We start from the raw sequence: 22,180 nt of genomic DNA on the forward strand, positions 1-22,180 counted from the left end.
AGGGGGAGGGGGAGGGGGAGGCTCGCAGATCCCACCCTCTCCAAGAGGCCAGCCAGGGTAAGGCCACCACTAATGCTGTCACTGATAATAGAGGATATAATTAACAATAGGTGATAACAGAGCCCTCCCTGTGTGTACCTGGGACCATGCCTGGGCACCTTGCCAAGGCCCGTCCTCAGTCTGGGCCCTGGGAACACCCCTGAGAAGCCCCCGGTGTGGAGGACACAGCCTACAGGGCCTGAGACGGGCTGTGTGGGACCCTGACTGTAAGCCTAAGCAGCACCTGGGGCCAGGACATGGCTCCCTGTGACCCTCCGTGCCTCAGTTTCCCCACTGGGTGAGAACAGGGCCCTGGCCTGCTGGGCAGCATGAGCTCCATGCACACCCAGGCACCTGTGTGGACAGACATCCGCCTCCCCTGCTGCCTGGGCCAGCAGTGTCCTCCACCATGCTCAGCAGCAGGTCTTCGGGGAGGCGGGAGGCCCAGCTGGCCATGTGGCCTTGGCAGATTTGTCTGTCAGCTGGCTGGAGGTGACGCAGAACAGCCAGGAAAATCTCCACTGATGTCCAAGAGAGACACTGAAGGGCTCCAAGAAGTTTCCAGAAGCCCCCCTGAAAATGCACAAAATAGAACCCTGTTTTTATATGACACCAAGAGGTGTCATCCCCCTCCCCTGGGCTTTTGGGCTTGTTTTGTTTTAAGGCTAGCTTGAAAAATGACCTGCCTTCTGCCTGACACCGGGTCAGAGGGGCGTGCCACTGCCCACATTCATCACCGCGGCCACCCTGTCACCCCGATGGCAATGAGCATTAGTTGCTGTCAGTGACGAAGTCACAGCTGGGCTAAGGAGGGATGGGTCTGGGTTCAGAGGTCAGAGCCACAGGACTCAGGAACTGGATGAATTAGAAATCTGCTGCAGTTAACAAAAAATTAAACCATGGTAGTATAAAATATTCATCCATCTGGGCCGCAGGAAGATGAAGCCCGATATTTAATTTTAGATTATCGCACCTTACTTTGCATTTTTTATCATAGATTAGGTCAGCTGGAGCCTTGACAGGGCACTGGGGACTTCATCCACATCCACAGATTAAAAATCCTCTCGTAAAAACATTAATTGCCTTCAAAGTGCTCAGCAGAAGGAAAAACGCGCCCACCAGGACCCATCCATCGATGGGCCCCTCTGCTGGGCAACGGGAAGCCGAGCTGGAGGATGGGGGAGGGCTGAGGGTGCAGCGGGGTCTCTGCCCGGCGCCTGGCAGGGAAAGCCTGGCTAGCTTTGTGCAGTGAAGCAGCAATGAGGGCGGGGGGAGCCTCTCTGGGCAGCCTGACACGTCCCCATGTCCCTATGTGAGGTCCAGGAGTGGTCAATGGGGCCACGCCAGCCTTAGCTCAGGCCTGGGCCCCATCCCTGCCTGCAGAACCCGGGCCCCCTCTGGGCCTGACTCCAGCCACAGTGACGGTGACCCCAGGTTCCCTTTCATGGCACCGTGGGAAGGGGCTCCTAGAGCCGCCCCCTCACAGAGGGGACTGGAGGAGTTGGGTCGTTTGCCCGAGGTTCACAGTGGGGGAGGTGGAGCCGGACTAGAACCCAGGCCTGGGACTGCTGTGACAGCACCATGACCTCCCCTGGCCTGGGGGCCTGACCCCAGACGGCATGGCTCAGTGCTGCCCGTGCTCCATCTGGGAGTGTGGTTCCAGACCTGTGGCTGGCGACGCAGGCTCAGGGCAGGTCCATGAGGGGAGTAGGGGGAGCACCCACAGTCCCAGCCAAGGGACCTGTGTCCCCAACTGGCAGAAATCTCCCTCCATGGGGGCTGGGTGTGCATGGAGATCTTGATTCCAGACCTCAGGGTGTGTGCGAGTGTGTGTGAGGACATGTGAGTATGTGGGCATGTGAGTGTGTGTGAGAGTGTGAGTGCATGAGTGTGTGAGAGCGTGAGTGTGTGAGAATGTGAGTGTGTGCGGGTGAGAGGAGGTGTGGGCATGTGTGCATGTGTGTGTGAGTGTGCACAAGTCTGTGAGCATGTGGGTGATTGTGTGTGAGGGTGCGGATGAGAGGCCTCTGTCCCCAGCTGGGCTGGTGGAGGGCTGGCCGTCATGACGGTGGCCGGGCTGGCCTTGGTGAGCGCCACCGGGGAGCGTAAGGAAACCCCTGGCGGTGATGTCGCTGTGCGCCATGTTTATTAGAGCGAGCTCATGTTGCTGGCAGGTGCCGTGACATCTACTCTGTGTCGCACAGTCCTGCGGGCCTGGGAGCCTGCACGGATCCCACCTGTGGCTGCTGGCTCTGAGCAGCTTCAGAGCAGAGGACTCTCCTCCGGCTGAGGTGTGACCAGCTGCAGCCCCTGCCCTGAGCACCTGGAGGTCCGGCTAGGTGCACGGGCCACCCAGGGCTGTGACCTTCATATTGCTGGTTGCTTTTCCTGGCCACAGTGTGTGCTGTGTGCCTGAGTGTGTGAGAGTGTGAGTGTGTGAGTGTGTGAGTGTGTGCGGGTGAGAGGAGGTGTGGGCATGTGTGCATGTGTGTGTGAGTGTGCACAAGTCTGTGCTGAGTGCTCCTTGGACAGAGCTGTTAGGAGAAGATTTATTACCCTCTTTTCACTGAAGAGAATACGGAGGGTCAGAGAAGTTGCCATAGTCACCCTGAGATGAAGCCTTGCTCTGACCCACAGGGGCTGGACATGAGGGGTTTCACTTTGAGCCCCTCCAGAGCCTATGAGGTGGTCGCCAGGGTCCACGTGGAGCCACCCACTTCCTCATCAGGGCCGCTGTTTGGAGGTCCACAGGCACCCGGCTGTGTTTGTGTGTCTTCTCTGTTTAAGATTCTGAGTTGGTTGGTGTTCACGCCTGGAGAAAAGGACAAGCCCTGGTGAGGCTGCTGCTTGGGCCCCCTCCTGCCCGCCCCAGGCTCCAGAGCAAGGCACCCTTGAGGAACTGGGCCCCCAGCGTGGAATTAGGTACCTCGTGCCTCTGCCACAGGTCTGCCGGTCTGCTGTGGCCCCAGGGGGTGGGTGTGGAGGAGGAGATGGCCATGTCCATGTTGTCCATCTCATCAAAGGAGAAGGCAGCTAGGGTGTCTCTCCCAGAGACCTGTCAATCACCCTCTAAATCACCATCAGAGAGGGGACACAGGAAAATAATTATCTTTAAAAACCTAAGAAGGTTGGAAGTGGCGGCACACACATGTAATCTCAGCAACTTGGGAGGTTGAGGCAGGAGGATCACAAGTTTGAGGCCAGCCTCAGCAACTTTGTGAGACCTTGTCTCAAGATAAAAATAAAAAAGCTGAGGGTATAACTCAGTGACAGTGTGTCCCAGCTTTTAATCCTCAGTACTCAAAACAAACAAACAGACCAAAAAACCTAAGGATTTCTGTCCCCAAGAATGTCCTGGGTCAGCTCTGGAGCAGGCACACCACCAGAGTTTCCCCAACAGAAGGAATGCAAATAGGAGCCGGCCACTCCTCTGGGGGACTCCTGTCACTCCTCCATGTGCGCAGCCAGCACACACATCCAGAGCAGGTGGTCTGCCCCATGTGGCTGCTGCTCTGAGGGTTCTGTGTGTGGGCGCCGAGGCCACAGTCGGGAGGTAGCTGGCTGAGACCGGCTGCCCCCCCCCACCCCGTGCCAGGAGGAGCTGGCTCTGCCTGCCTTCCACCTGCAGGGCCCAGCACCCCGTGACCACCTGTCTTTGCAGGAGACAGCAAGAGAGCCACAGCCCCCCGGGGCTCACCCATCCACGCCTGGCTCCCCAGGGCTGCCTCTGCCGGCAGTGACCAGCGGCTCTCCGAGATCACACCCAGCCTGACTTCCCATGATCAGCCAGAGACGGTCCAAACCGCCATGGCTATCCTGAAAGACCTCCGGCAGCAGATCCAGGCCGGGCTGGAATTGGCCTGCAACCCCAGGGACAGACCCAAGCTCAGACGCGCTAAAGCAGAGCCGCAGAGTCCAGCGGGGAGGCAGCAGCGGGACCCCCCCGGCTCCCGGGATGTGCAGGGCTCCTTCTCCAAGAGCTCTTGGGCCATGACAGAGGGGAAGTGCTCCTCTTTAGAGAGGCCCAGCAGTTCCTGCATCCAGCAGCCCTGGCACACCTTAGCCAAGTGGGAGTCCTACCCACAGAGGGCCTGGGTGGCCCAAGGACGAGACCCCCCTTTCCAGAGGTCAAGAAAAAACCCCGACAAGCTGGACACTTTCTCACGGCGGCCCTGGAGCACCTCTGGTGGACAGACCTGTCATCAGAGGGCCTGGGCGGCCTGTGAAGACTTGGAGCCCGCTGTCTCCAGACCCTGGAGCTCTCTGGAGAGGCCACACTCTGTCCCCCAACGGCCCTGGAGCAGCTCCTTTATGCAAAGGACTGCCCCCCCCAGTAAGCTCAGAGCCGCTGTCCCCCACTCTTTGGGAACCAAGCAGGCCTGGTCGAGGCCCAGCCAGGGCCACCCTCAGAACCTCTTGGGGAAGGAGCAAGATTCAAGCTCATCTGGGTCCTGCCCACGGCTCCGGGCGCCCCTGTGCCAGCCGCACAGCTCGGAGTCCTTACGGGACTTCATGCGCCAGAAGGCCCAGGCCCGGCGGCAGCAGGCCCTGGAACGGAAGGCCGTGGCTATGCGCACTCTGGAGCTGAGGAACCACAGGCTGCAGGAGGTCTACCGGAAGCAGAGGGAGGCGGTGCTGGGCAAGGCCGTCCCCGTGGTCTCCCAGACCAACCCTGGCATCGTCACCTTTGTGCCCAGTTGTGCGAGGTCCGGGGTATGTGCAGGAGGGGCAAGGGGGCACTCAGCTCAGCCTCTGAGCCCGAGGACCTCAGCTGCTTCCCTGGCCACCTGTGTCCACTGACATGTGTCCGCTGGGGCTGTGGCACTGGGGCTGTGGCAGCTCTGGCTGCAGCAGCTTCGCCCTGACTCGTTAGGAAACCAGGGCATTCACAAGCCTTGCCCTGGGTGACTCCACAGAGGAGAGGCCCAGACCTGGGCACCTTTGTCTGGGGCTGGGGGCTGGGGGTGGAGCCCGATTCCCTGCTGCTGGGCTCCCGCAAGGCTGCGGGCTTCCAGCCCAAGTGTGCTCTGGGAGGACCGTGCTGCCTCCATCCCAGCCCCTGAAGTGAGACCCCCCCTGCAGGACTCTGCAGAATCCAGCCTGAGGCCTGGTGGAGGTTGGGGCCCAGACCTGAGGCCGAGACATGGGCTGTGGGGTCTTCTGCTGGGGGGCTCTAACTGCCCCTTCTTCTTTAGGGCCTGGAAGCCCCTGGGAACCTGGCATCTCCTGTGCTTCAGTGGAACAAGGTGACATCTGGCAAGGTGCTGGGGGCCCAGGAGGCTCCGGGCAGGTGGGTTTCTGGTTTCTGTTTCTGGGCATGGCTGTGGTGGCAGACAGGGCAAAGGACAAATCCAGGGGCCCCCATGCTGCCATCATGGTGAAGCTCCTGGGACCTGTGCTCGGCTGCCGGGGCTCCAGTCCAGGGAGCAGCTGGTCGCTCCAGTGTTTTCTCGGAGGTCAGAGGAGCATGTGGGACCCACATCGTCCATGCTCAAGGGCACAGCTCAGAGCCCTCTGACGGACAGCTGCTCTGGGACAGTCACCCCAGAGGAGACCACCCCCGGCTGTCACTCCACCCACTCCCCCGGGAGAGCAGCTCTTAGTTTACTCTGGCCATGGATTTGCCCCTAGCAACATTTCGTAATAACGGCTCCGTAAGGTAATGGCCCCGGCTTCTCACTGCATGTCAGGGCCTCACACCCACCTCGTTCAATGGGAAGCAGGGCTTCACACCATATTGCTCCGTCCACACCAATCGGCTTCCCTGTCCGTGGACCCGGGGCTGCCCTGCCTTCCAGCTCCCGTGGCTAACCGCTGTGGCCATGGCTGCTGGGCCAGCTCACATACCTGCCTTTGTTCCTCCTGTGAGCACCTGCAGGCTTGAGCCCTGATCCCAAAAGACACAGTGCTAAACTCCATAGTTCCAAATGTTGAAATCCCAAAAGAGCAAAATCTTTAAAGTCTCTAAAATCACCAGTCTGAAAGATGTAAATCCTGAAAATATAATCCTGTAAAAAATAATTTAAAAATTATTTCAAAGACATATATTTTCAGAGGGGGATTTATTGGAGAAACATAAAAGCCTGACAGGACACTTGGTGGCAACTTACCGGATAAAGCAGTCAGTCACAACGTAGGTGATTACGCAAGCACGAGCACTAAGCTCTGCTAATGACGGTTACACGGGTTTTTCAGTTAGGAGCAGATGAACCGAATTCATAAAGACATGTCAAAACATGGCCCTGTGGTTGGTAATTGTGTATGCCCAGCTTTATAGCTTCAGTCATCTGGGAGCCAGGTGTGGTGGCCACACTTGTGATCCAGCTACTCAGGAAGCTGAGGCAGGAGGACCCCAAGTTCCAGGCTAGCCTGTGCAACTTAGCAAGGCCCTGTCTCAAAGTAAAAAGTGCTGGGTTGCGGCTCAGCGATGGAGCACTTGCCTAGCACGTACGAGGCCCTGGGTTCCATCCCCAGGACAGCAAGAAAATGACAAAAATCCTGTGGTCATCGGAAATATGGTGATGGACAACCTGTTTTGCTGCAATGGGTCACCACTGCACAGAGGGACCCCGGCAAGCTAGCTCTCGGGAAATTTTCTCTCACACAAGTGGACGTTGCCAAAGGTGCTGTTTGAACCTCTTTACCTGCATGCAAGAAACTCAGGCACAGGCCAGCGTGGAGTGAGGCTCTCTGCTGGAGTCACAGTGGCTCGAGGTACACAAAGCCAATCGGAATTCAGGAGTCTCAAGGGCTTTCTGTTCAGGACCCCGACACGAATGCAGATGAAATGCATCTCATAGCAAACTGCAAAAAATAATGCCGGCAATTTAAAATAGCGGGGAAAAAACTAAGAAAAGAGGCAAAAAAAAAAAAAAAAAATAGCTAGAGCAACAGTGAAGTAGACCACGCNAAACATGCAAAAAAATGAAATGCCGGCAATTTAAAAAATAGCGGGGAAAAAACTAAGGAAAGAGGCCAAAAAAAAAAAAAAAAAAAAGCTAAACTAAATAGGAAATCTGATGTGTGAAAAAGTGCTTTCCAGGGAGGGGCTTGGCAGTTGGAGGAGGTGGTCCGCAGACCATGTTCCAAATCTTGCATGGCGACGGGGCTGCCTTCTTCCTCTGTCTCCTGGGAGATGCTCATGCTCATTTCCACACGGGGGTCCCAGCCCTCTGAGCTCTTGCTCGCCTCGGGAGGCACCCTGCCCCGGGCATCCAGGCTCCCCTCGTCCCTATTCTGTCTGCTGACCATGGCAAGCAGGCTGATCCTCCAGAGCCCCCTGGCGTGGGGATCACCGTGTTCAGAATTCCAGCCTTCAGGATTTCAACATTCACGATCCTTTTAATCTTTCAGAGTTGAGATTGTAGACCTTAGAAATTTTGCTCTTTGGGGATTCAACATTAGGGGTCATGAGTTTGGAAGTATGACAGGCGCCCCACCCCTGAGCCCCAGCCCCAGCCCACCTGGTGGAACTGCGTGCAGAAAGCCCTCCTTCCCACACAGGCCAATGCACATTTTCTGGTCCCCCTCCCCTTTCTTTTTTGGTACTGGGCATTGAACCCAAGGGTGCTCTACCACTGAGCCACATCCCCAGCCCTTTTTATTTTTTGTTTTTGAGACAGGGTCTTGCTAAATTGCTTAGGGCCTTGCTAAGTTCCTGGGGTAGGCTTTGAACTCCCCATCCTCCTGCTTCAGCCTCCTGAGCTGCTGGGATCACAGGAGTGCGCCCCTGCCTGGCTCGTTTCTTTTTTTCTTTTTTTTTAGATTTCTTTCTTTCTTTCTTTTTATGTGGAGCTGAGGATTGAACCCAGGGCCTCACGCATGCAAGGCAAGCGCCCCACCCCTGAGCCCCAGCCCCAGCCCGACTGGCTCTTATCTTTGTTCCGTTTGTTTTGTCTTCACCATCCTGTGCTTTACTCCAACCGGGGCACTCTCCGCCCCTGAGCTGTTTGGGAGCCAGTGGGGACCTCTGCAGGCCCTCCCCACCCTGTTGGGGAGCTGGGGAGGGGGCTTGCTTCTGGCTCTTGCCTGGGAAAGGCCCCCTGGACTCTGCAGTGAGCCTCTGCCTGGCCCAGCCTCATTCTGGTCACCTGCCGTGGGTGGGCCCAGGTGGGCAGCTGGATCTGGCTGGAGGCTGGGCTCAGGGCTTCCCCTTGAGGTGCTGCAGCCAGGAGCACCCTGCCCTGTGTTTTCAGGGGACACTTTGGCAGCTGGTGTTGGGAGGGGCTCCAGGATGGCCCCAGCCCCCTTTCCTTGGCTGGACACCCTTCCTCGTGCCCTGGCTGCTCCTCTGGCTCCGTATCTGGTCTTTTCTGGACTACCTCCCTGAACTCAGGGCCCATGGTGCCCAGGGGTCTGCATATGTAAACCTTTAAACGGACACTGGTTCCAGGGAGAGAGGACTCCGTTCCACCCAGACCCTGTACCCTAGGGCAGTCCCTCCCTGGCTGCCTGTCAGGCTCCTGTGCCACATGGTGCTGTGGAGGTCTGTCCCACTGGTGGGGGGCTGTGGGTCCTCCTCACTCACTGTCTCCTTGCCCTTTGCTATTTCCACTTTTTAAAAAATGTGTCAAGCATAACAAAATTCACCATCTTAGCCAGGTTTTTAATTTTTTTTGTGGTTGTAGATGGACAGAATGCCTTTACTTATATGTTAATATTTATATGATGCTGAGGATCGAGCCCAGGGCCTCTCGCACGCTAGGCAAGTGCTCTGCCACGGAGCCCAGCCCCAGCCCTTAGCCATGTTTTGTGATCCTTAATCCATCTGGATTTTATTTTATGCTAAATTTATTTATAACTGAAGCAGGAAAGCAGAGGTCGTGCCCACGGAGGGGCCACGGTGTGACGTCTGACACCCAGGTGTGTCGCAGGAGGTTTCAGTCAGGCTTAACGAGCTCTCGGGCATCTCCACTTTGGGCGGCTCCCGCAGCCCTTCCTCAGTGCGCAGAGCGGCATCCTCAGCTAGTCGCCCAGGGCGCCACGGCACACGGTGCCCTCGCGAGGCACCAGCGACACCCTTCCCCACCTCGTCCAAGTGGGTGGCCCCTGTGGCACTAGTAGGTCCACACTACCGTCCTGCCGTGGCCGCCGCCCCACGTGACAGACGCCCCAGGCCAGCCTGTCCCCGTCTACCCTTGGTTCTGTGTCTGGATTCCAGGATGCTGGCCCTCCCCTAAGTGGGGTCTGCCTTCATTACCTTCTGTGATGTCCAGCAGCCCAGCTTGGTGGCCCAAGCCCCACCACAGCTGCTGACACAATTTCCTGTTTCCTGCTGAGTAACGTGCCCCTGTCCTGCCCTGCCGTCCTGCCTCGTCTGCTGGTGGACACAGACACCACCGCGCCCGGGTATGGGAGTGGCGGCTCACAGTCCTTGATTCCTCTGCTTTCACCCAGCACGGGTTTTCTGCCACACGGTGGCAACATGGTGTTAAAGTCAGAGGCCTGTGGATGTCCCTGCCCCCTCCCAGGCCACAGCCAGGCCCCCTTCTTTCTGTTAAACAGCCGCGCCGCGGGCCAGCTGCCTGCGGAGGCCGGAGCCTCTCTGGCCTCTGTGACAGACAGGGCTCTGCCGAGCCACCGGTCACTCCTCCCTGCCGTTCTGCACACGGCCATTCTGCACATGCCAAGCGACGCAGCCCTGCGGGGGCTGAGCGCCTGCTCTTCTCTTCCGGCAGCTTCTGTCTGTGTTTGAACAGAGCCTGGGACCACACTGAGACCCTGGAGACCGGAACCGGCGCCCCGCTGCTGCTGTCCACCGCTTCCTCCCTGGGCCCCCTGCACCTCCAGGACCTCTCCCGGGGGCTCTGCGTCTACCTGGACCCACAAGAGGCAGACCGGCTGGGCTCCTCGGGCCCCCTGCAGTTCCAGTACAAGCAGGCCCGGCTGCAGGCCTTGGAGACCATGGCCAACGTGCTCAAGCAGCGCATCGACATCCTGACCACCAAGCTGCGTGGGGCAGAGGCCTCGGACACTGCCCTGGACTGGCCACCCGTGGGCCCCAGCTCAGCACCTGCTGCCCTCACACTCACTGCCACGGCCTGCCCCAGTGCCTTGATGCCCAACAGAGAAACAGGGACACCCCAGGACTGGGCTGGCCTGCAGGCCAAGCCCCTCATCCCCTCCTCCTGCTTCCTTAATGATGACCCAGAGCTGTGGAGCCCGAGCTGGGGGACACAAAGCGTAAGCCCAAGGGCCCGCCACCGGAGCCAGCCCCAAGGTACGACTGGGGCCTTGGGCCCAATGGCCAGTGAGTGGCCAGGAGGTCCCATGAGTGGGAGCACAGGACCCCATTACCAGTCGGTTTCCCCTCTGGAAGCAGGGAGAGGAGGCCATAGCTAGACGTTGTCCAGGGTGGGCAGGGTAGAGTAGCTGCCCTCCCGGAGTGGCCCATGGTGTAGTTGCCCTCCCCGTCTTGTCTGAAGACAGGTTGAAGAAGGGGTGCCCTCCACTCCCTGCCCTGCCTTTCTCCAGGGGCCTGAAGGCTAGGTGGGCACTGCAGCTCATTTAGGCCCACTGCGAAATGTGCCCGGGTACCCCTGCCAGGGCGTCCCTGTCCCCGCTAACCTGCAGCTCCTTGTCCCGCTGATTCCCTGCCATGACATGTGCCTCTTTCAAAGGTGTGGAACAGAGACTCTGGGAGCTGGAGAAGAGGCTGCAGAGAGATTCGGATCCCTTCAGGTCCCTTGGTGCCCCCTTAAGGAGGTGAGCCCAGAGAGCTCCCTTGGCAAGTGCCCCTGGAGCTGGTCGAGGGGCCAAGGCCAGGTAGCTGGGTGCAGCCAGGCTGGGCAGGGAGTGGCACAGCTCCCAGGATGTGGACCAAGTCATGCTGGCTCCGATGCTGGTCCGCGCCACGGGGTGGCTCTCTGGACAGCTCTGGCCAGGCAGCTGGCAGTGGGTCCCTAAGCCAAGCCCTGCCCTGGGCAGTCAAGAGCCCACAAACTCCCTTTGTGCTGCTCTGACCCTCGGGAGACACGTCACCTTGGCTCTTTTGTTGGCTGTTGGCAGTTGGCCTTGTCGGGGCCTCTGAGCAGGGCCTTCCTTCACTTGTCCAGGGCCCACACCCCACGTCTCAGTTCTAGGACCACTTGGACCTTTGCCCTTCTTCCACCCATCCCCAACTGTGGCCCGCAGCCTTCTCTAGGTCCAGGTCACAAGGTGCATTTGAAGTCCCATCTGTGGGGACATGGTACCTGCTCTGTGCCCCCAGACCCCCTCCCACTTAAGCTTAGGAGGGGTCCCTGCTGCCCCATTGAGTCCCAGGCTGCAGCAGGGCCAAGGAAGAAGCTTCAGTCCCTTGAGGGCCTTGAGGGGCCATCTGGTATGACATAGTTGGGTACAAGATGGCTGTGCCTGTGCCTACCTCAGCTCTCCTCATGGCTATGGCCTCGAGACCTACCCCAGGGCCCATGGACAAGGTAGGGCCCCTTCTTCTGAAAACTCTCCTCTGCCACTCCAAAAAATCTCCCTTCACCCCTGGTTTGTCTTCAAACCGAACAAAGCCCCTGGTCAGGGGACCCCAGCCTGGCCTGAGCAGCCCCTCCCCAGGGAGCCCAGGACCCTGAATTCCAAAGGTACAGCCACTACCAGAAAGACGGGGCTGCAGGCCGGGAGTTCTGGAGGAGGACGGCGGTGGCCTGGGCATCCTGCATGCCCCCTCAGCCAGAGTCCACCAGGAACACCCGGCCTCTGCCCAGTCCCCACAGCAGGGCTGTGTCACACCAGCGACCTTGGCAGCTAAGTCAGTGGGCCTGGGGGGCTGCCCCTGCACACCAGGAGGGCTGAGGATGTGGAGCAGCCGCCACCGGGGTGATGGGTGGGGCCACAGTCACCGAAAGGGTGCTGCTCCCCCAATTCCAAGGTGCTGCTGGGAAGAACCTGACGCCCCCTCCTGGTGAGCTGCCCATGGACAAGGGGCAGGTTAAGGTCCCAGCTCTGTCCCTTGACCTTGAGCAGTCTGCTCCCTACCCCCAGTGCTCTGGAAAGTGAGGGTGCTGAGGTACCCCAGCAGGGGTGATGCTGAGGTACCCTCCCCTGCCCTTTCCTATTGGGAGGGACCCTTCCCCCTGATGCCTGCTCCACCCCCCCCCCCCCCCCCCGGAAATTCACCTGTGCCTCCTCGTCCCAGCCCCGCGGGGTGATGGGCTGGTGATGGCGGGTGGTTTGGGCTTGTATTCTCACGGAATCTTGAGGCCAGCAGGGGGCAGCAAAGGGGTGGCTTCTCCTCTGATACCGGCCCCTCCAGCTCCCCAAGCTGTTGAGAAGGGGGTGGGCTGGAACCCGAGCATAGAATTTTTGGAGAAGTTAATTTCAGTGCCCCAGGCTCCAAGATGGACAAGCTAGGTCTGTCCTCAGGCGCTCAGACCCAGGCCCAGAAGGGTTGGCTGTTCCTAGCACAGCCACAAAGGGGCCAGAGGGTAGAGGAGTGGCCCAGACCCCTGCCCAGGGCAGGCACTGGGCACTGTGACCCCTGCCCCCTGCCCAGTCATCTGAGGAGAAACAGGAAGAGGCAGGAACCATATCTAGGATCTGTGCCCCAGAAGGTGCCCTGGGAGAGCGGGGATTAGGGACAGCTCAGTGGCCAGCTGGGCACTCCTGTCCCTTCCAAAGAGCACTGCCCAGGATGTGCAGGGTGTGTATGGGACCACAGGCCTGCCACCTCCACAACACCGGGCCGCGCTCCCCTCCCTGGCTTGCCCTTCCCCTTGGAGCCCCAGGTTCACTGTGTCCAGGTGCTGGTCTGCTGCCCGGAGTCAGGCTGGCACTGTCTCCTTGGCCTCACGGGGACCCCAGTGCTCAATGGCCAGCGAGGGCTGAGACCATTGGCAGCATGCGCCCAGGGTGCCTTGTAGCCCTGTGGCCTCAACACACAGCCACCTGCCTCAGAGGCCTCGAACCAGGGCAGGGGCTGGCATGGGGTCACCACCTTATTCCTGCACGGGACTGGCCCACAGTCCATGTGAGATATACACCTGCTGACCCCTAGAGAAGGACGTGCCACACGCCGGTCTCCATGGCCACAGGTGTGGGCGAACTCTGTCACTGTGCCAGGGACAGATGGTGCATGAGGAGCACCGGGCCAGGTGGGCTGTGCTCAACCACGCTCTGTCAGGCCACGCTCTGCACATGCCACGTACACACTCACTGTGCCCCACACACTCTAATCCCAACAGCCGCGGCCAGCGCTCGAGGGCGTCCCTCCCTGCGTGGCCGCTGACCCCAGGAAGGCCCAGGGGCTCGCCTGGCTCCTAACCTTGGCACAGCTTGCTGGCTGCCTGAGGGAGGGCCGCTCTGAGGCCAGCGGGCTTGCCTCCTGGGTCTTGCCAGAGCACTCCTAGATGAACCCATCCCAGCCATGAGAATGGCTGGGCCTAGCATGAGGGGTCAGCGTTGATGGGTGGCCCCCGTCTGCCCTGGGCCTCATGGAAGTGCCCTTGTTAACTGGAAGAGGTGACTGGATGGCCACTGTGGCAAAGGGGGCCTCTGCCACGGTGCCTGGAGCTGGTCACCTGCGCTCCTGCTGGGTGCTGCAGACCCTGTGCCTTGCCCATGCTGGGGGCCAGGCACATGTGGTGCCACCATTGCACTGCAGGTCACAGGCCCGGGCCTTCCAAGGCTCTGGCCCTCCATCCCGCCCTGGACACACTGTGGTTCCGAGGGCTGCTGAGGGCCTTGGGAGCCCACATTCAGCCAAGTGAGGGGTTGCCTGCCAGGCCCCAGTCCCCTGTGCTGCCCCCAGCAGCCGGACCTCGCTCACGCCCACGCTTGTCTGCCTCCCAGCTCGCGCAGGGTGCCGGCACGGGACCCCACCTGCAGCTCCCTTTGTCTGGAGGACGTGCCGGTGGCCAGAGGGCCAGGCTTGGTAATGCCCTGGAGCACCTGGAGCTGCGGTAAGGGCGAGCCTGCAGACGGGTCCTGGGATAGCTGGCCGGGTGGCCAGGGGTGGCCACCAGGGACCCCCTCCACATCCTGTGGGGTGGGAGACCCTCTTCCATGAGGACAGTACCCACCCTTCAGCATTAAAGTGTTTTGGAGGCTTCCGGGCCGCTGCCTGCTCTGTGCTCCTGTCACGCCTGCTGTGACCAGTGTCGGGGATGAGAGCCCAAGAGCTGACTTCCTGGCCATGCTCCTGGGTCCCTGCGGGCAGCTTCCTGAGGCACCCAGCACTCAGGAATGAAAAGCTGGTGCCTAGGAGGGGGTTGGGGTGCCTGCCCCACACCCTGACTTGGTCCCAGCAGCAGCCGGGGCTGTGTGCTGGGAGCCCTCTGGCCCTCCTGGGCCGGGAAGGGCCCCGGGAGGCCTGGGCAGGTGGGGCCGCGTGCTGACTCCGAGCAGGCTTTCATGGCTGGTTGGCCCCTGACTTGCCTCAAAAGAACAGGGTTTGGACATGGTGGTGAAGCATGGTCATGTCTGCTGTGAGAGGCGGGCAGGCGGGCACAATCGGCCCTCAACCAGAGCAGTGGCGGCCACACCTCGCCCACCTTTTGGTTGGGCAGTGAGGCCTGTGAGGCCCAGTGGCCTGAGAAAGCCCCGGGCACAGCAGAGCCCCAGGCGTCCCCTGCAGGGCTAGTAACTGGGTGGAGGGGGTCTCAGACCCAGGCTCAGAGCCACCCCCACGGGCCAGACCCATCCCACTGAGACTTCCCAGTGAGGTGGGAAGTGTGTCCTCTGTGGGCCTAGAGGACGTGCAGGCCCGTTCTTCTGTGGACTGGCGGAGGGCTGTGGAGAGTGTGTTGGCTGTGTGTGCTTGTGCAGGCCCTCGGCTCTGGGGGACCTCTCAGCCTGGGGCGGGGGCACCTGGTCCTCAGGCCAACGTTGCTGATGCTCCTGGGCTCCAAGTTTCCAAAGCTCCTTGTGGTCCCCAGGGTTACTGCTCCTCCATACTGTCCCCGAGCATCCTGGTGTCTGGCACCTACTGGCACCCGAGCCCTGCCCTCATGATGCTTGCATTTTGGGGACACAGGCATAAGAACATGAGCCAGTCAGAACACACGGTGCCTGGGATTCTGGGCTTTGAGACCCAGGGGCAGAGAGCCGTGGACACGGGTCCACAGCCAGGAGGACCCAGCCCACCTCCCACCTGTCTGGTCTATTTGGCTTCTCTAACAGAAAGTCCAAGGTGGGGTGATTTATGAGGAAACAGAACTTAGAGCCTCGTGTTCTGGAGGCCGGAGGTTAAGAGCAAAGTGCCAGCCTGTGAGGGCTTCCTTGCTGAGCTGTCCCGTGGCGGAGGAGAGCGGCCGAGAGGAGGAAGGGGCTGAACCCACCCTCCACGGTGGACACTCTCCTCGTTAATCCGTTCATGGGGGTGGAGTCCTGAGGACTGATCAACTCCTAATGCTGCTGTCACAGCAATTAGATGTCAACATGAGTGTTGGAGGGGACATTCAAACCAGAGCATGGCCCCTCCTCTCCCCAGAGTGTGGCCTGAAGTGGCAGTGAGCTGCCCAGGAACCCAGGGGTAGGTCAGGACCAGCGCTCTGTCCAGCCTTTGCTGGATTTACATATTGTCCTAAGTGGCTGAACAGAGGTTGGCCTTTGTGTGAGGGTCAGGGGAAATTCCTGACCACAGTAGGTGGCCACTTCCTGGCCAGGATCTTCCAAGGGGTAAGATCAGGATTAGGCCCATGAGCAAGTGGCCCTCTGACTCACGCCTCCACCTCATTCACCATGCCTGGGAAGAAGGTGTCGGCAGCCCTGTGGGTCACTTGGAGTCCCTCAGCTCTAGCTCTTACCATTGGAACCAAGACTGCCCGAGGGAACTTTCTAGACTCCCCCAGACCAGAGCTGTCTAGTGGAACTTTGTAGACTCCAACCTCGACCTTGCTGCACAATAGAACCTCCTGCAAGGAGGGAGAACCTGTCAGCCACCAGCCTCACGTGACAGTCAAGCCCCTGGGATCTTGGAGTGTGACTGGAGAGTGGAATTTGACATCCTGTTTCCTTTAAGCTTAAATGTGAACAGCAGTTTGGCTGCCTCTGGCTCAGCTCCGAGATGCTGTGGGTCTCTGCCTGAGGGCAGGGCATCTTGCCAGCTCTTTGGGGGGCTGTGACCACTGGATCCAGGCCCCAGGACTGAGCTCATGCCCAATCGTCATGGTCATGCTGAGCAGCAGCAGCAGAAGTGCCAGTGTGGAGCCCTCACGAAGCCACCCCACTGATCCTCGGGTGACCAGGCACTGGGCAGTGGGTGGGGTGTGTTCTCCCAACTCCTTGCCCCCTGTCCAACAGCAGGAGATGGAGGTGGAGGCCGAGGTCATCCTCTGCTTACTGAGGGGGCTGTCCTGCTCAGGGACAGCTCACTTTCTCCTGGATCATGATTCAGAGCTCAGAGGCATGCAGCCAAGTCTCCCCAGTGATTTATTAGGGGTATGGACATGGCCAGAGGTGACAGGAGCTGCCCCTCCCATGTGGCTGGGAGACCCTGGGGGACTGGGGCCTCTGAAGCTCCAGGTCCCTGCAGGAGGGTGGCTGGAGGTTGGACACCTTCTCTAGCTCCAGCTTCCCTTGGGGACCCCAGACAAAGGACATGAAATCTTCTTTTGCAAAGGAGTTGTAGCTCAAAGTAGACACCGACACCTAAACCAGAAGTTTGCAAGTGTCTTCACTGCATATTGTGGCCAGTTAGGGGGCCACTGGGGAGCATCCCACTTCCCACATGGTCCCTTTCTGCGGCTACGGCGATGCTCAGGAACTGGCATAACTGTTTGCGGCACTTCAACTGCTCCAGGTCTAAGAAGCCGAGCTGCAGTCTGCAGGAAGACCGTGTTCTCTGGGCAGGTGGCAGGGATCCCACCAGCAATGACGAGCTCATCGGCAGCCAGCAGGCGGGTTCCATCATCCAGACCAGAGGGTCTGAGCCCAGGACGGCTGTCCCATGGCCTCTGCCAGCTCTCGCCAGGACCCAGGCCCATGGCAAGGCAGGGGCAGACTGTGGGAAGCCCAAGTGGGACTCCTCCTGGCTGTGCCTCTGTGAGGCAGGAGCACCAATGGCACACAGTAGGGCTGGTCCCTGGGGACCACCAGAAAGAGAAAAGCGCCTCTGCTGCCTCTGGGGACTTCATAACCAAGGGGGAGGCCCACACTCTGGGACAATCTGGGAAATCCCAAGAAGAACCTAGGACTTGCCCCTGTGTTCGCACACCCTCCTGGTTGTCTTCATTGGCCTGTTGGGCATTGGTGGGGTCTTGTTTGTTTGTGGAGGGTTTTTCCCACACTTTTCATTGGTGGTTGGGATCTGTTGTTACAGATTTGCACCTGCACACAGCACACAACAGAACAGTACAATGTGGTCAGTATCACCCCCCAGCACTTCCCCCTCCCTCCCTGCGTCCCACCCCGTGGTCCCTCCCCTCCACTGATTTCCTTGGCTTTTCATGAGATCCGCCCCCATCTTCCACTTCCTCCACATGGTGGGTCTGGGCTAGTCTTCTGAGGACCCTCCACAATGATTTCCATAGTGATTGAACTAATTTACAATCCCCACCAACAGGGTAAAAGAATTTCTTTTCCTCCTCCTCCTCTTGCATTGATTCTTGCTTGTATTCTTGATGACGGTCATTCTGACTAGAGTGAGATGGAATCTCTGTAGCTCTGATTTGCACTTCCCTAATGGCTAATGATGTTGAAAAAATGTTCAACATCATCAGCAATTATTGGTCATTGGTATTTCTTTTTTTGAGAGTGTCTGTTTGATTCGTTTGCCCATTTATTAATTGGGTTATTTGGGGGTTTTGGTGTAAAGTTTTTTGAGCTCTTTATATAATATAAATATTAGTCCTCTGTCAGAAGAGCAGCTAAGAAAGATTTTCTCCCATTCTGTGGGTTCTCTCTTCACGTTCCTGTTTCCTTGGCTGTGCAGAAGATTTTTAATTTGATGCCATCCCATCTATTAACTCTGGCATCATTTCCTGAGCTGAGGGGTCCTATGGAGAAGCCGTTGCCTGTGCCTAAATGCTGGAATGTTGCTACATTTTCTTCCAGGAGTCGCATGGTTTCTGGTCTGATTCCCAGGTCTTTGATCCATTTTGAGTTGACTTTTGCACAGAGTTAGAGACAAGGGTCTATTCTCATTCTTCTCCATATGGACACTGTTGGGCATTTTTTGTACCATCTTGGGGCCTCGTGACAGGGAAGTAGAGAACTCCGTGGCCCCACAAGGTTCCTGGCAGTGATTTGAGATTCCCCAGCAAGTGCTTGACCCAGGTCTGTCTGGTAGCTCCTATGGTCTCTGCAAATGGCCTGTTGGGCATTTGTGGGGTTTTGTTTGTTTGTTGAGGGGTTTTTGTTTGTCATTGGAGGGAATTATGGTCGGGGTTAGGCAGAGCCAGCCTGGGGGACAGACGGTGCCGCAGTTGTCTGTGTCCTCCTGTGGGGCTGTGAGGAAGGAAGAAGGAGCTCTTCTTCATGGGGTCGATGCCAACCAGCCCCTGGAGTTGGGCACCTGCCCTCCTGGCCTCTGTACCTCAGTTTCCCTACAGGTTGAGAGGCTGCCGTGGAGCACTGAGGCTGCCTAGAGGAGAAAGAGGCCAAGAGCGTTCCCTGGTGCTCAGCTGCCCCCTCCTCCATGGTCCACAGGTCAGCAGGAGCCTGGGGGCCTGCATGCTGGAGACCCACATAGCGGGCACCTGGCTGACTTGGAGCAGAAGTCCTCAAGGTTTCTTGAGTCACTGAAGGTATGTCCCACCCCCATGATGTCAGCCGAATGACAATGTGTCCCCTTAGGCCTCTCCTGTTTGGGGATAAGCTAGAACCAGCCTTTGTCCCTGAGCTGAGCAGAATTGTAGGACTTAGAAACAGGGAGGTCCTCTGTTACCTGCCATGCGCCCAGTGCCAGGGAATGGGGCTTGGCGGTGGGGGGAGACAGGCTGACCAGGGTGCCTGGCCTTCCCAGGCCAGGATGGGGAGGGCAGTTGGGTTGTCTGGAGGCACAGGCCCTGCCCAGGCTTGGGAGCTGCAGGGGTGATCCTCTGAGGATGAGTCCAGTCCTCAGCAGGGCGTGGCCTGCCCAGGAACCCTAAGGCCTGGGCTCTCATGCAGCTGAACCAGCAGAAGCAGGCGCAGGGACTGGCCCTTCTGCAGCAGCAGGCAGAACATGAAGTCTGGGAGACGCAGATGGCCCTGGACGCGCTGCTCTTCAAACACCAGCTCAAGGTCAGCAGCCACCCCTCCCTGGTCCCCTGTGCTGCCCCTGCAATCCCAGCCCAAGGCCCTTCTAAACCAGATGCCGCTCTTGGTGCAGGGCCACGGGCTGAGTAGAGAGAGAGACTGACTAGGAACCGGGGCCCTGCCTTTGCCCACGGTGCTGCAGAGGCGGGGGGGCTCAGCTGAGAACCACACACCTGGCCACTTGGGTCCTGGGCGCCTACACTGGGGGGACCATGGTGGGACCACAGCTGGGTCACAGATGGACATCCAGCCACCCACCTGTCCATGTTCCGGGATTGCTAGGCACCCAGGCCAAGGGCTCCCTACTGGAGCCCAGAGTTCATGACCTGAGGTGTGTGCCGTGTGCAAACCCCAAGCAGGACTCTCAGGAGAAGGCAGGGACTCTGGCAGCCATCCACCCCAGACTCACGTCACCCCACCAGACAGGCAGCACTCGTAGCCCAGGCAGCTCAGCACCTGCCCTGTGAAAGGGAAGCTGGTACTCAGGCCAGTGGGACACTGACCCAGCCCATGGCCATGACCTGGCTGGATGTGACAGCCTTCCAGGAAGCGGCTCATTCTTGGCTGTCAGTGTCCAGGGACTGTTAGTGGGAGGCACACTCAGTACTTTTGGGGGGGGGGTTCCAGGAAGAGTAGCAGAACCAGAGGTGTGTGCACGTGGGTGTAAGTTTGCACAGGCACCTGGCCCTGTTCCCTCTGCCCCTTCTCCTTCCTGTCCCCTCGTCACACCTCCTCCTCCCTCCTCTGCATCACAGTCACGGGGTTCAGGGCCAGTTCCCTCCTGGTCCACAGAGCCTGGTGCCACGCCCCAGACCCACCCCTTTGGCTGTGGCTGCCCCACCCCCCAGCCCTGGTCTTGCTCTGCATCTGCTGAGCACGCCACTCCTCCACCCCTATGGGGACAGGAGAAGGCTGGACCTCCACTGGAGGATGGACAAGCAGGCCGTGAGGTCATGGACATGCGAGGTTGTGGCTCTGGGGGGGCCTGACCTGGGCACTGCACCCCCTCCCTGTCCTCACAGGGGCTGATGGAGAAAGACTCAGCCCAGCCCAGGCCAGGGACGGCTTCAAAGCTGGAGCAGATGCAGATCTCTGGGGACTCAGAGCCACAGACATTATCTGGCCCAGCCTCGCCCTCAACCAGGTGAGGCTGAGGCTCGGACAGTGCCCCTCCCAACCTGTGGGACGGGGCAGGGCACCCACTGCAGGTCTGGTGCTGATGACTCTCATCTCTGCTGCGTTTTCTCACCTGACAGAGCACCCTCAACCCTGGGTGGAGATGCCGCCCTGGGCCCCCAGGTGCCTGAGGAAGGACAAGCCAGTGGGGCAGGCCAGGAAGCTTCTGCAGGTGAGTGTCCTGCATGACCTGCGCAGGTGCCCAGGTGGCCTGGCAAAGGCTGGGGAGAGCTAAGAGCTCTCACTGCGCCTGAGGGTGCTCTGTCAGGTGAGAAAACGCAGCAGAGACATGACGGGGTCTGTCCGGTTCTCCTGGCAGTTCTAGTGGTTTAGCACGTAAACACTCAGGGTTGCTGGTGTCCCCTCCCCACAGGAGACCCCTCCTCATCCCCAAGGCCTCTGCCCCGAAGCCTGCAGCGACATGAGGGGCCCTGGGCTTTAGCTAGGCCTGGGTCCTCCTTCCCACCCCTCACCTTGAATCTGCTGCCCGGCTTTGCCTTCTGTGAACGCGGCCCTGCTTCCTCTCCCACCGAGGAAGTGACCGCCCACCTCCTCAGCTCTGGTTCCCATCCTGCTGCCTGTGTTGCGCGGGCTGTCTGTCCTTCACTTTCTTCTCTGGTGTTTCTGCCTCCTTTTGCATTAAACAGTGTTTTCAGAATCATTCCATTTCATCTCTCCTGTTGGCTTGTGAGCTGTAGCTCCCTGCTACTTGAGTGCTGGTTTGGGGAACAATGGGACACCTGCTCTGCCTGCGGGTGACGACGGTCCTCCACCTCGCCACAGCCAGGGCTCTCGCTGCACTTCAGGCTGGGAGTGGCAAACATTTCATCCACATACGTCGCCAACGCCACAGCGCATTGCTGCTATCTCATTTCCAGTTGATGACCCTGTTGTGGGTTCTGAATCGCAGTTGTCCTGTTGGTCTCCGGTGTCCCCATTCCTTGGCGTGGGTCTGGATGTCTACCCGCTGTTACTTTCCTTCTGCCTGAAAGGAAACCATCTCTGGCAGCGAGGTCGACAGGGACAACGTGTGACACTTTTGTTATGGCTCGGGATTTGTCGGATGGTCTGCTGTCCGCGGAGTCGGGTGCACATCTTTTTCTCAGTACTTTGAAGACCTTGCCTGGGGCTGGAGGTGCAGCTCACTGGTGGAGCACTGGGCAGCCTCGGCTTCCTCCCCAGCACTGGGGGGCAGGACGCGGCCTATTGTCCTTGGCGCCTTTGCTGGGCTGAAGGTGACTACTTCTGCTTCTCCTCTGCCACTACGTCTGTTGAGGTCTTGAGCACTTGGGTGGCGATGTGCTTTGTGTGGTTCTCCTCATGTTTCTTGTGCCAGGCGTGTGTTGAGACTCTTGGACCCAGGTGAAAACCTGCAGTCCTGCTTTTCAAATGCTTCTCGTGATCCCTCCACTCCTCTCCCTAAGGCCTGCGTCCTTGGTGTCCATCTGCCTGGACCCCACCGAGGGCTCTGACCACAGCTATCGTTTCTGTCTCTAAAAGCCTCCTTGAGGGACTGGGGCTGGGGCTCAGTGGTGGAGCGCTTGCCTCGCACATCTGGGGCCCTGGGTTCCATCCTCAGCACCACATATAAATAAACAATTAAAAAAACAGAGGTACTGTGTCCATCTATAACTACAAAAAAACATTTTAAAAAAGTAAAAGCTTCCTTTGAAACTTTTCTTTTTTCATGACCTCCTTGATTCCACTTAACTTTTTTTTTTTTTAGTTGTTGATAGACCTTTATTTATTCATGTGCGGTGCTGAGAATCAAACCCCGTACCTCACACGAGCCCCAGCC

The 22,180-nt window shown here is 58.9% G+C and overlaps 1 protein-coding gene across 7 annotated transcripts in view; it reads left to right on the forward strand.

The window, feature by feature from the left end:
- Positions 1–22,180, forward strand: part of Ccdc187 (coiled-coil domain containing 187) — a 48,836-nt gene that overhangs the window by 8,872 nt on the left and 17,784 nt on the right. For 5 of the 7 annotated variants that reach the window (XM_048813342.1, XM_048813336.1, XM_048813338.1 and 2 more), the window contains 10 exons: positions 2,827–2,961; positions 3,701–4,752; positions 5,235–5,329; positions 9,717–10,258; positions 10,659–10,743; positions 13,819–13,928; positions 18,616–18,713; positions 19,078–19,191; positions 20,229–20,350; positions 20,463–20,554. In XM_048813342.1, coding sequence (XP_048669299.1) covers positions 2,827–2,961; positions 3,701–4,752; positions 5,235–5,329; positions 9,717–10,258; positions 10,659–10,743; positions 13,819–13,928; positions 18,616–18,713; positions 19,078–19,191; positions 20,229–20,350; positions 20,463–20,554 — 2,445 coding nt within the window. The remainder of the gene's footprint in view (positions 1–2,826; positions 2,962–3,700; positions 4,753–5,234; positions 5,330–9,716; positions 10,259–10,658; positions 10,744–13,818; positions 13,929–18,615; positions 18,714–19,077; positions 19,192–20,228; positions 20,351–20,462; positions 20,555–22,180) is intronic. The other 2 variants (XM_048813339.1, XM_048813341.1) reach the window with 2 other exon arrangements.

Source organism: Marmota marmota, unplaced genomic scaffold, assembly GCF_001458135.2.
Source record: "Marmota marmota marmota unplaced genomic scaffold, marMar, whole genome shotgun sequence".
Lineage (NCBI taxonomy): Eukaryota > Metazoa > Chordata > Mammalia > Rodentia > Sciuridae > Marmota > Marmota marmota.